Raw genomic sequence first — 15,602 nt, 5'->3', positions numbered from 1 at the left:
CACAGCCAGCACTATCGTGTGCATCTCCTTTTCGTATGTGGGATAGTTTAAGACAGCTGTATTGAACATCTCACTATGGTACGCGACCACTCGGCCGCCTTGCCATAAAACGGCTCCCAAAGCATGAGCAGAAGCGTCTGTCTCAATTTCGAACGGCTTCTGAACGTCTGGAATGGCCAGAACTAAGCTTTTCTGAAAGGAAATAATAATTAAAAAGACTAAACTGGAGATCAAATATTTAGAACGGAATGTTGGTTCTGTGGTTTGGTTGTTGCAGTCTTGTTGAGGTTTATTTTGTAATCTCTGAACTTTGTTCAATAGGCTTCATTCTTGGCTTTGGTAAAGTTTTGTTTGGCTTGATGATGGTCAACTTAGCTTTTGGTTTCTGAAAATTTGTAGCAAACTGCTATAATACTTTATGAACTTCTTGGAATCAAGTGCATTACAACCATAAGTACAACGCGATAAGGAATAAACTCAACCCTAGTTTAGAGCTTCAACTGGGAGAGATTTTGGATCTAATTGTTGGAGGAACTGCATCAAAAAATCTACGCAGCATTATGTCCAAAGAGAAGATTGATGCTATGACAGAATTATGGGACAAGATTGTGGAGAAGCTCGATCAGAGTGGAAATCCTCAGCCACACTAAAAGAATGGGAAACATACGAATACGACAACTTCTCGGGATCAAGGGAGTGAGAGGTTTGTTTGATGCACCCATTTGCTATTTCCTAGGCATGTAAAACCCTTTGTTTCTGCAGAGACGAGTTTCAAGTGCACACAAGGTGTCTGACGAAATGGATACTCTATTAACGGGCTCTCAAGGAAAATCTGAAGACTTCCGGAATGCAGTTACCTTTCAAAGTTATTTGAAAATTCAAGGAGAAAAAGGTGGGAAGAGGTATCAAGTATGATGAAAAAGGAAAATTACAAAAAGAATGCATATGTCAATGTTTGACGGGGAGATGACATGTTTGCTCGCGCATGGCTGTAAAAATTATAGAGACATATTTTTCTCTTACCCCTTGGGCAGAAGAGAACGCGATTTAGTTGTGGACATCAAAAAAATTGTTTGTACCAAATTACAAAATCGCCCTTTTTGCTTAAGTGGGCCCTACACCCCTAAAAAGGGATCAAAATGTAGATGGTCTCACTTGGGCCCAAACGGGAGGCCCACTAAGTGGCCTGAATTTATCTCATGTGGGATTAAGGAAAATGGGGCCCAAGAGGTGCCATCCAAGAGAATGGAGAAGATACTCAAATAAAATGAGCAATTGATACGTTTAGATTCCATCTTGAACATTTTCGAGCAGCAGCAAATTGGCTTCCACCCACCACCTTGACTGAATTGCGTGCGGACAAGCAATCATGGACGTTGGACTTGGAATGTCCATTTTTTGAAGAACGATCAAATGTGGGATGGGGCGGTGGCTCGTCAGGCCGTCACCCTCAAATCTTTTAAAAGCTTACGAGGGAAGTGTCTTATGTGTTTAAAAGGGCTTAAGTGGAGATACGGGCCCTACCCACACTTTTTATTAGGTTTTGCAGAAGGGAATGGGCCACATGAAAAGAATTTGGGGCTTCTCTAATCTTGCACACGTTTGTGAGACGGGGCTGCTCACTTCTCCTTCATTCGCCCCAATGCCCAAGAAACAAGCCTGATCCTTGCTCAACTGCTTCCATTGGCATGAGTTGAGTCCTCTCCTGCAGGAACCTCGCACCTTCAGAACTCTATCTTCGTTGCTTTCAGCTTCATTTTGGTTTGATTTTCTGCAGCGAGCGAAGTGCGTCGGGTTATCCCTTGGCACTCATCTCGTGTGAGGAATTTTCATGTACTTCATCTTCTATTTTTCATTGGCAAGGTTTCTTCTCTGCATATTGGTCTGTGGAAAGGGCATTTATGGTGTATCAGTTCATGAGAAAGCTTCTTCTCAGCATATTAGCTCATGGGAAGAGATTCCATCACACATTTGTCTATGGAAAGAGAGTTCCTAACATCTTACTTTGTGATGGAGGCATCTCTAACATGGATCAATGTGGACTTGTACCTTTTTTTTCATTTTGAAAATCGTTATTGTTAGAATCTACATTGAAGTATTGAGAGTGGAGAAGAGAGGAGAGAAAAGATGTAGAGGAGAATGCGTGAATGAGAGAGATGAAAATCTCTCACGCACACTGATATATATATATATATATATATATATATATATATATATATATATATATATATATATATATATATAGAGAGAGAGAGAGAGAGAGAGAGAGAGAGAGAGAGAGAGAGAGAGAGAGAGGAAACTGTTGGTGCGCTTAAGCTCACCAAGCTTATGGTGCGCTTAAGCGCCCAATCACATGGGTCCCACATTTTCTGTGGTGATCCAAACCATTCATTTGCAAGGCCCTATCGTAGATAGGGGGTGTACCGAAAATCAGCTCCATAGGATCATCCTAACCCCTCCATTTGTGGAGGACAAAAATGGGCAGATTTGTGGACAAACAATGTCTGTCCATTTTGACCTCCACAAATGGATGGGTTAGGATGATTCTATGGAGCTGATTTTTGGTACACCCCCCATCTATGTAAGGGCCTTTCAAATGAATGCTTTGGACCATCCTAACAAAGTGGGCCCCCATGTGATTGGGCGCTTAAGCGCACCATAAGCTTGGTTAGCTTAAGCGCACCAATAGTTTCCTCATATATATATATATATATATATATATGAGAAAACTGTTTCTACACACAAGTGTAGATAAGTTATCTACACACTAGCTTAAAATACAGTGGATGGCATATTGTTTGGGTGATCCAAACCATTCATTTGATTGGCCCTCACATAGATAGGGTGTCCACAAAATATCAGCTCCATAGGGTCATCCCAACCCTGCGATTTGTGGAGGTAAAATGGACGTGTATAAACCTTCACAAATCTGTCCATTTTTTGCCTCCACAGTTCGAAGGGTTAGGATGATCCTATGAGCTGAATTTTTGTGGACACCCTATCTATGTGAGGGCCAGTCAAATGAATGGTTGGGATCACCCAAACAATGTGGGCCTCCACTGTATTTTAAGCTAGTGTGTAGATAACTTATCTACACTTGTGTGTAGAAACTGTTTTCTATATATATATATATATATAGAAGGGAAAATGTTTCTGAGGTATTGCTCACCCTGAGCAACCCACTAAATACATCATCTCCCATAGTTGTTTGAGTCTTCCAACACATTCATTCTATAGGTTATGGTTAGGATTATGGTTATGGTTATGGTTAGGATTATAGGTTGTGGTTAGGGTTATGATTTGTGGAGGTTTTGAAATGGATGGCTAGAAATTAGGCTCCTATAGATCGAATGGTTAGGATTATGGTATGGAGATGGTTTCTTAGGAACACCCTATCTATGTGAGGTCATGTAGAATGAATGGGTTGGATGAGTCAAACTACATGGAGATGGTGTATTTATAGTGGCTTGCTCAAGCTGCGCGATACCTCAGAAACCTCGCCCCCATATATATATGTATGTATGTATGTGAGGAAAGTATTTCTAAGCTTTTCTGAGCTCGAGCTCAAAAACTCATGTGGGCCCACATTTTTCGGGTGATCCAAAGCATTCATTTGAAAGGCCCTTACATGCATAGGGTGTGTACCAAAAATCAGGTCGTTAGGATCATCCTACCTAACCCATCCAAAAGTGGAGGGAAAAATGGACAGATAACAGTTATCTGTCCATTTTTCCCTCCACTTTTGGATGGGTTAGGATGATCCTAAGGACCTGATTTTTTGTACACACCCTTTCTATGAAAGGACCTTTTAAATGAATGCTTTGGATCTCCCCAAAAAATGTGGTCCCACATGAGTTTCTGAGCTCGAGCTCGAATAAGCTTATCTGAGCTCAAGCTCACACTTTCCTCTCTCTCTCTCTCTCTCTCTCTCTCTTATATATATATATATATATGGGATTTGCTTGCTGTAGACACCCCCATTTTGCTACACCTTAACTGTCAATATTCCGAGAGCATTCATGGGGTATAGCTTATCCATGGTATGGCCCGTCATTTGGACGGTTCGGATCAGTCTATAAGGAAAGTGATTGGGGCCACGACCAATTTACATTTCAGCCCATCATTTGGATGTTTGGATCAGCCCATGGAATGATTTAAGGGGGTGTACAATACCTTTGAGCTCTACTGCCTACACCATGGGATGATCCAAACTACTCATTTGATGAAACCCAACATTGATGGGCTCCAATCCTTGAATTACACTGCCCATACCATGGAAATGATTTAGAGGGCGCAGTCCATTACCATTGTGTCCCATCAATTGCACAGCTTAGATCATCCTACCGAAATAATCTCGGGGGTGCAACACATTTATGTGGCAGCCCATCAATTGAACGGTAAAGATTATCCTACGGAAGTGAATTAGAAGTGCTGCCATTAACATAGGGGAAGGAGGTAGTTTTGCCATCCAAGAGAACAAAAGTCTTCTCTCAATTTTTTATATTTCCTTTTACAACACAAGGGTACTAACCTATATTTATTACGTAAAAGGGAAATGATGATTGGTCCATATTCAATGGAAAGTGACATGCCGTATTTGGTGGAAAACGACAGTTGAAAAGAGTGAGCTCGAGTGCTTTCCTGTCAACGTAACCCTCCAATTGCACGATTCGGATCACCGCAAATCTCTTCTACTATTTTCTTTCCTCTAAACAATGGCACCCATACCAATGCCCAAAATACCCCCACTGTGGCATATAAATACGACCCCATTTCACAAATGAAAAGGGAGAGGAAAAAGAAGCTACAACCCCTTCTCTGGAATTCGTTCGTCCCTAGTCCTCCCCCTTTGCCATCTTAGTCTCGCCCTCTTTAGCCCAAACCACTGACCCCTTAGCCCTTGGTCTAATCCTTAACCGAAGGGTAGCTTCCTCTCTTCCCCTTTTTCTAAATTCGTCCTTTAGCCCTTTCCTTTAGCCACTTTACTTTCTCCCTTCTCTCAACAAGGTCAAGTTCTTGGAAGGAATTCGGCAGAGTTTTCATCTACAAGTTATTTGGAACCACATGTCAAAGGTTAGTTATCCTTTTTCTTTCATTTTGCACAAGCAATGGGCTAAAAGAGACTTAGTAGTTTTATTTCAATGCTGCTTGTTTTGACCCAATATGAGAGTATCTATGGCTTGACTGTGGAGATGATTTATGGGGCACAACCTATTTTGGGTTATGTCCTGTTGTTTGGACGGTTTGGATCATCTCATGGAGTGGACCCCGCTGTGCTCCCATTTGTGTTGCGACAGTAACGTCCAATATCTTGCAAATAGCATAGTGAGGCCCATTTTTTATGAGAATCCAGACCGTTCATTTTTTCGGGCCGCAATGCAAATTCTCTCTTTTGGCTCCTATCTTATAAAAGTTGTTTTGGAAACGATGATGCCAGTAGCTTTTTCCATGACTTACAAGGCAATTGTTTCGCTAGCCCACAATCCCTGTAGGTCCCACACCATCCGGTTCATCTCTCAAGACCTAACCCAAACTTAGGTCAAACCCCAACCCCACCTAGCCCCTACCCCAATCCAAGCCGACCCAACCCTTGCCTCCACCGCTATCTCCTACCCGACCTTACCCTTAGCTAGCTCAACCAGTTCGACCCACTCCTAAGACCCCTCTTAGTTAGCCCCACCACCCACTTAGGCTGCCTAACCCTACTCGTCCACTTAGCTAGATCCCAGTCGACCTTGACCCCAAACCCCATGGCTCAATTGGTCTTGACCCAAACATCGCAATCCACTTAGCCTTGACCCCAAACCCACGGCCAACTCGGCCTTGATCCGAACCCCGCAGGCCCCTTGGCTTTGACCCAATCCGGCTCTACCCGAACCCACGGCCGACTTGGTCTTGACCCGAACACCACAGGCCAACTTGGCCTTGACCGAACCCTGCTCGACCCAAACTCACGGCCAACTTGGTCTTAACCCTAAGGCTGCACCCCAGCCCAACCCTAGCCCGCACCCCCAACCTAAGCCGCACCCGCACCTAAGCCGCACCCCAACCCAAGCCGCACCCCATCCAAACCCCAAGCCCAACCCAAGCCGCACCCCAACCCCAAGTCTAACCCAAGCCCCAACCCAAGCAGCGCCCCATCCAAACCCTAAGCCCGACCCAAGCCGCGCCCCAAACCTAAGCCGCACCCCACTCCCACCCAAGCCCAACCCTCACTCCACCCCACCTCTTTCATTTTCGTAGCCTCTATATCCATCAGACTCTACCCATGACCCATGACCCATGACCCCAAACCCCCATAGCCCATCATCCTAAACTCCATCCTCCTATACCCATACACCAACCACAGTAGACCATACAACTACATCTATACATTCGGCACATCCAACCTCCTTATGGAACCAATAGCGATCAGCCCATAGCCATGCCTTCTTATACCTACCCTTGCATTCCATCCCAACAGCATGCCCATAGTTCTATCCTATAGCCCACCCAATCCATTTGACTATATTCCTTAGCTCATCTATGTCCACTTGCTGATGGCCCATATCCCAAGCCTCATCTGATTCCGTTAATCATCATCAACTTTCATCCTATTCTATTAGCCTACCCAATATCCACATACACCACAGTCTCTATTCCATGGCCCTCATCCATCACAGCCACATGTCTTTACATCCCATAGTTTCTATATTCCGTGCCCCATTATAAGCACATCCCATCCATCCCCTTACAAAAAAATTCCATCCCATGCCTCCATCATAACCCTGAAACACACCCTACACTCCATCAAATCATTCGGTCACACCCTTGGTTCCACAATCCATTCACCCATGGCCCCCACCGACCAACCCTAATTCGAACTCCGATTCTTGAACCCCAACCCGAGTCCAACGTGGACCCCGAACCGGACCCGAGTCCAACTCGGACCCGAACCGCAACCCAACTCAAACCAGAACCACAACTTGAGTCCAACCCGAGTTGAACCCAAACCCAACCCGAGTCAATTGACCCCACCCAGATTGGACCCAACACTACCTGAGTCAACCCAATTCACCTCAACCCGAGTTGAACCCGAACCCAACCCGAGTCAACTGACCCCACCTAGATTGGACCCAACACTACCCGAGTTAACCTTATCCAACTCAACCCGAGTTGAACCCGAACCCAAACCTGGGATACCTTATCCTAACTCTCCAATTCCAAAGAACCCAAATCTAGGATACCAAATCCTAGAATCTAAAACCGGAATGCCTTATCCCAACTCTCCAATTCCAAAAATAGGATACCTTATCCTAGGAACCCCTCACCTAGAACCCTGAAATCTAGGACATCCAATCCCTTTCTTCGAAATCAAGCCTTAGCTTAGGCTCTTAGGATTCCATGCATTAGCTCTAGGATCATATAGAACCAGCATTCTAGGCATGTATAAATTAGCTTTCATTAGCTTCCAAGTATCTCAGTCAACATTCAATTCTCAGGCTCAGTCAAGTACATCTAGATACATAGGACTCATGCTAGGCATTAGGCATCTTAGCTAGGCATTTAGGACTGAAACTCCTGGCCCGCATGAGTATAAACTGTGAACGGCGAAAATAACTCAATAAAACATTAGGTTCTTTTAAATAAATCACTTTAACTCCTTTTAGTTAGCATTTAAATAAATAAGTTCTCAAATATAAAGACCGGTTTTTAACCGGGCGAGAACGGTGCCTAACACCTTCCGTTCTCGTAACCAGTCAATTGACCCAATCTCATTAGAACGCGGACTTAGTTCGCAGAGTCATTTATGGGTCTTAGGCCTTATCCTAGGTAGCGACTCTGGTCAATGCCTTTTTCGTGGAATTCGGATCCCTTCATTCCTAATTCACTGAAAAGTGAGGAAAATCGAATATAAGACACCTGGATCGAGTAAACGCCAACAAGCAAGTTGCAAAGCCTTACAAACAATAACACACCTCGTGGGAGCACGCCGGGATCTCCGAGCAGGGAACCACACTAGCGTCCATCGCAAAAGGCATTTCGTAGTTGGTCTGTCGCACATCAAACTAGCCACCTCGTGAATGGAGACAAAAGCTATTAACTAGCTCAGTGGCGTGAGCACTACTGTAATATCAAGGTTGGGCTGAGTCTTATGAGTCCTTGATAGTCGACTCCTCTAACTCGGGCGGGAGTTCTCCACTTCCTTCTCCCTCCTCAGCCTTGATTCTGTAGGACATTTTTTGGCATTCTTTTCTTTCTTTCGTCAGCTATTCATGTTACTTCTTTGATATTTTGGGTCCCACTTGGGGATACGTGCAATTGAGAACGTTGATTTTGTACAAAATTACCAGATGACTCCTTCCTAAGATAAAGTATTACAAAAATCTACAATTTAGATTTCGCTAGTGATATTTCCACTAATCATGTTTTCTTTAAAAAAAAAAAAACTGTTGTCTTCATTCACAAGGTGGCTGGTCTGATGTGTGACAGACTAGCCGCGAAATGCCTGTCGCGATGGACGCTAGCAATTCCCTATATATATATATATATATATATATATATATATATATATATATCAGTTCATGAGAAAGCTTCTTCTTAGCATAGTAGCTCATGGGAAGAGATTCCATCGCACATCTGTCTATGGAAAGAGAGTTCCTAACATCTTCTTTGTTGTGGAGGCATCTCTAACAGGGATCAGTGTGGACTTGCACCTGTTCTTTCATTTTCAAAATCGTTACTGTTAGAATCTACATTGAAGTATTGAGAGTGGAGAAGACAGGAGAGAAAAGATGGAGGAGAATGCGTGAATGAGAGATGAAAATCTCTCTCTCACGCGTGCGCACACACTCACATATATATGAATGGCGGACTTGTTGTCACAGTGGAGCGAAGCAGGTGACGAGTAGGGAAACCCAATCTCTGACTTAAAGGACCTCAACCAAATCAACTCATAGCCTGTATATGGCATGGCTCTATACTCTGCGTCTGCACTTGACTTTGATGCAACCTCTTGTTTCTTGCTCTTCCAAGACACCGCCTCCAACAAAAGTACAATAGCCATTCGTAGACCTTCTATCTGCAGGAGATCTTGTCCAATCTGGATCTGAATATCCCTCAATCTTCATGTGACTATGTTTTTTGAAGAGTCTTTTACTAAGAGCTTTCTTCAAATATTTTACTACCTTGATAATTGTTGACCAATGAGGTGTCCATGGTGCACTCATGTACTGACTAAGCATGCTGACTGCATAAGAGATATCTGGACATTTGACAATGAGGTAAATCAACTTCCCAACTAAACGTCTGTATCTGCCTGGATCCTCTAGTAACACCCCCTATCAGGGGAAAGCTTGATATTTGGGTCCATGGGTGTCTCAGCTTTCGCTCCCAGAAGACCAATCTCCTCCAATATATCAAGTGCGTACTTTCTTTCTGATAAAGATAGCCCTCCGCGTGAATGTGCTACGTCTATCCCTAGAAAGTATCTCAGACGACCAAGATCATTGGTATAGAATTCTTTATGAAGAAAAACCTTCAGTCTCTATATGCCTACACTATCACTTCCTATGATGATGATATCATTAACATAAACAATCAGGAACACTGAATGATCGACAACACTATTTCATTCCAAAACTTATCACTGCCTCACTAAATCTTCCAAACCAGGCATGAAGAGACTGCTTAAGACCATATATGGCCTTCTGTAACTTACATACAACATGCTTCATCTCCCCCTGGAGCAAGACAAAAATACCCCTCTATACAAGAGAGGTATAACATGACCATTCGCAATAGTTACGTAGCATATCACGTTTTGATTTTCAAACTGTTTATTTGAGATCTGTTCCAAGTTATTTCAGATATTTTATCAGTTAAAGAAAGCTGTCTTTAAGAACCTTAAGTTTTCCTTTTCTAGCTCAATGGTAAAGGCTTAGGCCGTCAACTTTGAGATCTAAGGTTCAATCCCAGCTTACCTACCCAAAAAAAGAAAAAGAAAAAGAAAGCTGGCTTTAAGCCTTTTGGACTCCATTTACAGTTCTGCTTGTTCTTGCTTTGGTTTGAAACTCATTTGAGCAAAACAGTCCACTCTCATTGAAGTTGGGCATTTTCAGCTTGGGTTATTACATCCTTTTAAGCATATTCAAACTCTGGCCTTATCTAAATAGTATTTTAGATGATAATATGTGGAACTCCTTTTTTTTCTTTTCTTGATGAATGTAATTGCTGTGCTTATATACTTTATTATCTTAGTTAATTACCTTAACAATGTCCCTGCATCAGGTGAAGATGGCCGAAGACACGGTTAAGAGAGTTACAGGAGTTAATCCCCTATTTCCATCCATGTCTGATATATCATCCATCAACATGCCATTTGTTGGCACCCCATCCGACACAATCGCAGATGCTACTGTTCCTGTACAAGCACCCAAACACATCTTTGAACCTACAAATGATCGGAGACTAAACATTGCTGGACCCCACATTGCCCCTGGCCCCACAATCGAAGACGTGCACAATAACGGAGGCAAGATGGGCCATACAGCTTCCATGCAGCGAGTAGCCAGCTTAGAACATCTGCAGAAGCAGATTCGTGGGGGAGCAAGCCATTGTGAACTTGTGCCATGGGATGCTGGGTGGGACACAGAAACCACCTCTCATTCAGTTGAGAGCATTAACAAACGAAACTAAGTATGAAGACTCGCCATTATCGCAGAAATTGCAAGATTACATATGTAAAAATGCTGATTTTGTGTTCTGAAATTTTATGTAATGCTGTATTTCAACTCAAACCTTTTGCAACAAAGATTTTCTTGTATTGGTGCCTCCAAATGGTGGATCTTTACTTCTATGGTCCTCCCTTTCAGTTTGCAGCCTACCAAATCCTGCTGCTTGGGGATAATACCAATTTCTACTGCAGATTAATGCCTATTCTGCAGCTTTGTTTTTCTTGATGATCAAGGTTTTTTTTTTTTGGAAATTGACTGTACTTAAACTTCATGATGAAAACATTGTGGCAGAACAGGTCTGGCATAATCTAAATTAGCATCATTGTAGTATTTAAGCATATTATTCTGAAAACTGTTTGATTGAGTCCACCCAAGAGTTTGCCAATTGTTCAAGGCAATGCATGTTTCTTAGGGAAATCAATGGCATGGCTGACATGCCGACCCATGTCAGCCATTTGGGAATTTTAGCTTCTTAGAAGTTTTATGATTCCCTGTTGTCCATCCTCTTGGCCCTGCTGATTTTTGGGATGAAGTGTCAGAGTGTCCATGATTGGTGAGGTCAATTTTCTTCAACATGGGTAATTCAAACAAGTTTTTGATTGACACTTTTAAAGGCAAAATTTTAACTCGGATAAGAGTTTGTCCAATGGTGAAACTGAGTCGACTCAGGCGGGTCGATGATTACGGATTTTTTCCTATTCCAATTCAGTTTAAAGGTTCTCATTAGCTGATCTCCTGAAATCTCACTTAGGACCTCTTCGTTTCTGATTTTGAGAATGAACTTTTAGTCCGAAACTGATTATTGGACTTGAAACTAAATGTAATTTTGAGTCCAATAATCAGTTTTGGACTCAAAAATCAATTCTCAAAATCCAAAACAAACACGGCCTTTAAGAAGTTTGTACCCAAGTTCCCTAATTCTCCAAGGATGACTGTTAGGCACTTTCCTAACAGCCAACTTTTGTGCCCGTGGGTGCCACGTGAAAGTGATTAAGCCTTGTTTGGACACTTCTAATTGGATTAATATTGATCATCAAGCTCCTCATTTTCAGGCTCAATAGTCATGTTGGATACAACAGATACGAAGGTAAGGACACTTCTAATTGGATTTAGATTATTTAGGTCATAATTAGAGGAAAATCTTCTTGTGGGAGAAGAAAATGCGTAGGGGATGAATCTTTCGCAGATTTATGAAAGAAATGATGTTTCAAGGCGCGTTACTATGTCGCTTTCCTTAAGACAATAATTGCCCCCACCAGTTAGAAGATTTGATGTGCAGTGGGTATCCATGAATTTGCCTCAAAGATACAATGATAAAATCTACTGATGGATTTTGATGGAAACAGAACCGAAACACCATTGGATTCGGCAAGTCTACGAGATATTGGTTTCTCTTTCGGTTTCTGTTTCTACAGAAAACAAGAGAAAATGAAAACGAAAATAGAATAAAAAGAAGAGATTTTATATGGTGTAAGCCCTTATAGTCCTGTATTTTTCCAAAACTACTGTAGGACCACTCCTTAGGATGATCCAAACGTCCATGTGATGGAAGAAAATGTAAATAGGTTGTGTCCCAAAAATCTTTTCCACAGGATGATCTTAGCCCTCTGATCTATAGAGGTTTCCATAAATGGATGTACATCCATCCTTAGCTAGTTTAGTGGCCATGGCCCCCCAATGACCAATGCGGGCTAGTGTAAGTTAGTCCCGGCCCTGCAAGTGTAAATTCCTGGCTCCGCCCCTGACTATAGGGGCTGACACCATATAAAAACTCTAAAAAGAAAATTTGGAAATCTCTAAAGAGAGTGAAAAAGGCTATGAAAATCACTAGAGAATGAAATCCCCAGAGGAATCTTGGATTACCCTACAAATGATGAGTTTTTGATCTATTTATAGACCTTCTCGTGCATTTTCACTTTAAATTGCACATTTTGGAGTCCACTTGATCAAGATTGCCAGCTTATTTGACCGTTAGATTGTGCCAAATCGTTATTCTACAGTTCAGATCAGTTTTGTATTTAATCATACATTTGGCCTTCACTTGGTATCATTAAATTTGTATTTACGTTATCTGAGAGGTGGTTTATATACCTGAGTTTATCAAGACTCAGCTTGGGCTCTCTCAAGAAAATCGAACCGTTGATTTTTTAAAAATACCGTTGATTAAGTTATGAATCTAAACCATTGATTTTTAAAGATTAAGTTATGAATCTAAACCGTTGATTTTTGCAGTACGGTACTTTTTGAAAAATAATGGACTATATAAAAACTCCACCCCTTACTAATTTCTGAATTTTTTTCCCGCCACGAGTAACGAACTTTTGAAAGCAAAACCCTAAGAGCATTTCAAACTGACCTTTGAATGCTCTCCCTTCCCAAACCAAAGTTTTTCCAATGCTCATATCTAAAACAATGTACCCAAATCCATGCCCAATTGATCATAACTGGATCCATCCATCATCCTCCCTCAATTTCCCATCTTCTAAAACACATTACAAACCCCGAAAATTGTGATCTTCACTACGCCCTCGCTGTTTTTCGCCAGATTTCAAAACCCACCACCTTCATCTATAATACCCTCATCAGGGCCTGTTCTAAAAACAATGCCCCAAAAGAATCCCTTTCATTTTACCTCCAAATGCGGCGAAATGGGGTCATCACAGACGTCTACACCTTCCAATTCTTGTTCAAGGCCTGCGCTTTGTGCACTTCAGTTCAAACAGGGAAGACAGCCCATGGTGACTTTATCAAACACTTTGCGGAATCTGATGTATTTATTGAGAATTCTTTGATTCATATGTACTCGGAGTTCGGGAGTGTGGATATTGCCAGGCGGGTTTTCGATCGAATGGGACTGAAGAATGTGGTTTCATGGACTACAATTGTGTCTGGGTATGCAAAAATTGGTTATGTGGATGAGGCGCGGGTACTGTTCGATGAAATGCCTGAGAGAAATGTTGTTTCTTGGACTACTATGATTGCTGGTTATGCTCAGGCCCATCGGGCCGAAGAAGCTGTTGGGGCTTTTAGAAGTATGATTTCAGTTGGTGTTAAACCAGATGTTGTTTCAATGATCTCTATACTTTTGGCTTGTGCCCAATTGAGAGATTTGGATTTGGGTATATGGGTTCATCAGTTTGTAGGTGAGGAGAGGGTCTACACATGTAAAAAATTGTCCGTTGCTTTGATCGACATGTATGCCAAATGTGGAGATATAAATGCTGCTCGGCAAGTTTTCGATGGCATGGATCGTAAGGTTCTAGCCGCATGGAATGCCATCATTGATGGGTACTGTAAATTGGGTAATTTGGGTGTTGCGCGTTCTCTCTTCGATCAGATGGAAGAGCGAGATCTTATCTCATTCAATTCGATGATCACCGGGTACATCCACAGCAATTGTTTCAAGGAGGCCTTGCTATTATTTGCGAAATTGCAAGCTTCGGGATTGAAACCCGATAACTTCACAATTGTGGGTTTACTCACCGCTTGTGCGAATCTAGGGGCGCTAGATCAAGGGAAGTCATTACATGCTTATATTGAGGAAAATTCGATTGTGTCCGATGTTATTATTGGAACGTCACTTCTTGATATGTATGCAAAATGTGGTAGGATAGATCAAACAATGTTGGTCTTTAATGGAATGAAGAACAAGGATGTGCTGGCTTGGAGTGCGATGATTTCGGGCCTTGCAATGCATGGACATGGGAGATGTGCTCTTGAACACTTTGCGATGATGCGAAAAGAGGGAATTATGCCTAATAAGGTAACATATATTGGTGTTTTGAATGCTTGTAGCCACTCTGGCCTAGTTGAACAGGGGCATCTTCATTTTAATGAGATGAAGTCTTTGTACAACATAGAACCAGAGGTTGAGCATTATGGGTGCATGGTTGATCTTCTCGGTCGTGCGGGTCTTCTAAAGGAGGCCGAATTTTTTATCCGAAACATGCCGACGGAACCAAATGCTGTTATTTGGGGGTCTCTATTAAGTGCTTGTAGAGTTTATAATAATGTTGGTTTAGCTGAGAAGGCAGCAAAGCACCTTCTTATTCTAGAGCCTAAAAAGGATGCTGTTTATGTTCTTCTATATAACATCTATGCCAGTTCAGGAAAGTGGGAAAATGCTGAGGAGATTAGGGGCATGATGGAGGGTAGGGGGATTCGAAAGATGGCCGGGTGTAGTTCAATTATGGTGGATGGGCGCATATATGAGTTTGTTGCAGGTGATAAATCATACCCTCAATTTGAAGAAATTCAAGCGATGATGAGGGAAATGACAAAGAGATTGAAGTTGGAGGGCTATGTACCGGGCACGTCGCAAGTCTCGCTAGATGTTGATGAGGAGGAGAAGGAGGATGCACTGTTCAGTCATAGTGAGAAGATGGCTATTGCTTTTGGGATAATGAGATTAGGAGCTAATCTGCCTATCCATGTTCTTAAGAACTTGCGAGTTTGCGAAGATTGCCACTCTGCAATCAAGTTAATCGCCAAAATTTGGAATAGAGAGATCGTGCTTAGAGATCGTAGTCGCTTCCACCATTTCAAAGAAGGGAAATGCTCATGCAATGATTTTTGGTGAATTCATAAAGATAAAACTGTCTTAGGTGTGGCCACAAGTTTGAGAAGCTTAAATCTTGGGTTCTAGAAGAGATTCAATAGTTTTTAAGGTTGCGTTCTTTAACCATTCTCATGATTCTCATTCTGGAAGTCGGAACCAATTTTTAATTTTTTGGGGTGCTTCCAGAATTAGAATTATTCCAGAAAGAATTATGTTCTTTTTAACTCATTTGCTAAAACTATTGTTTCCTAAGCATCTCAATCTTCTTTTGTAGTAAATTTATTTAAGGGCGATGATATTGTCACCCCCCCTAAATTACGCATTCGCTC

The 15,602-nt window shown here is 42.1% G+C and overlaps 1 protein-coding gene and 1 pseudogene across 2 annotated transcripts in view; both read left to right on the top strand.

Annotated features, from left to right (window-relative positions):
- LOC143887757 (light-inducible protein CPRF2-like) overlaps nt 1-11,053 on the top strand; it is a 33,163-nt gene extending 22,110 nt beyond the window's left edge. For both annotated transcript variants that reach the window (XM_077391932.1, XM_077391931.1), the window contains exon 6: nt 10,270-11,053. In XM_077391932.1, the coding sequence (XP_077248047.1) occupies nt 10,270-10,677 (408 nt within the window). In that variant the 3' untranslated portion in view covers nt 10,678-11,053. The remainder of the gene's footprint in view (nt 1-10,269) is intronic.
- Nucleotides 11,054-12,874: 1,821 nt separating this feature from the next.
- On the top strand, nt 12,875-15,371 carry LOC143887134 (pentatricopeptide repeat-containing protein At1g08070, chloroplastic pseudogene; annotated as a pseudogene).
- Nucleotides 15,372-15,602: the final 231 nt, after the last annotated feature.

Source organism: Tasmannia lanceolata, unplaced genomic scaffold, assembly GCF_043159265.1.
Source record: "Tasmannia lanceolata isolate RefF3 unplaced genomic scaffold, GAP_Taslan_0.1 ptg000012l, whole genome shotgun sequence".
Taxonomy (NCBI): domain Eukaryota; kingdom Viridiplantae; phylum Streptophyta; class Magnoliopsida; order Canellales; family Winteraceae; genus Tasmannia; species Tasmannia lanceolata.
Note: the sequence above shows the minus strand (reverse complement) of the source record. Positions and strands in the feature narration are given on the sequence as shown.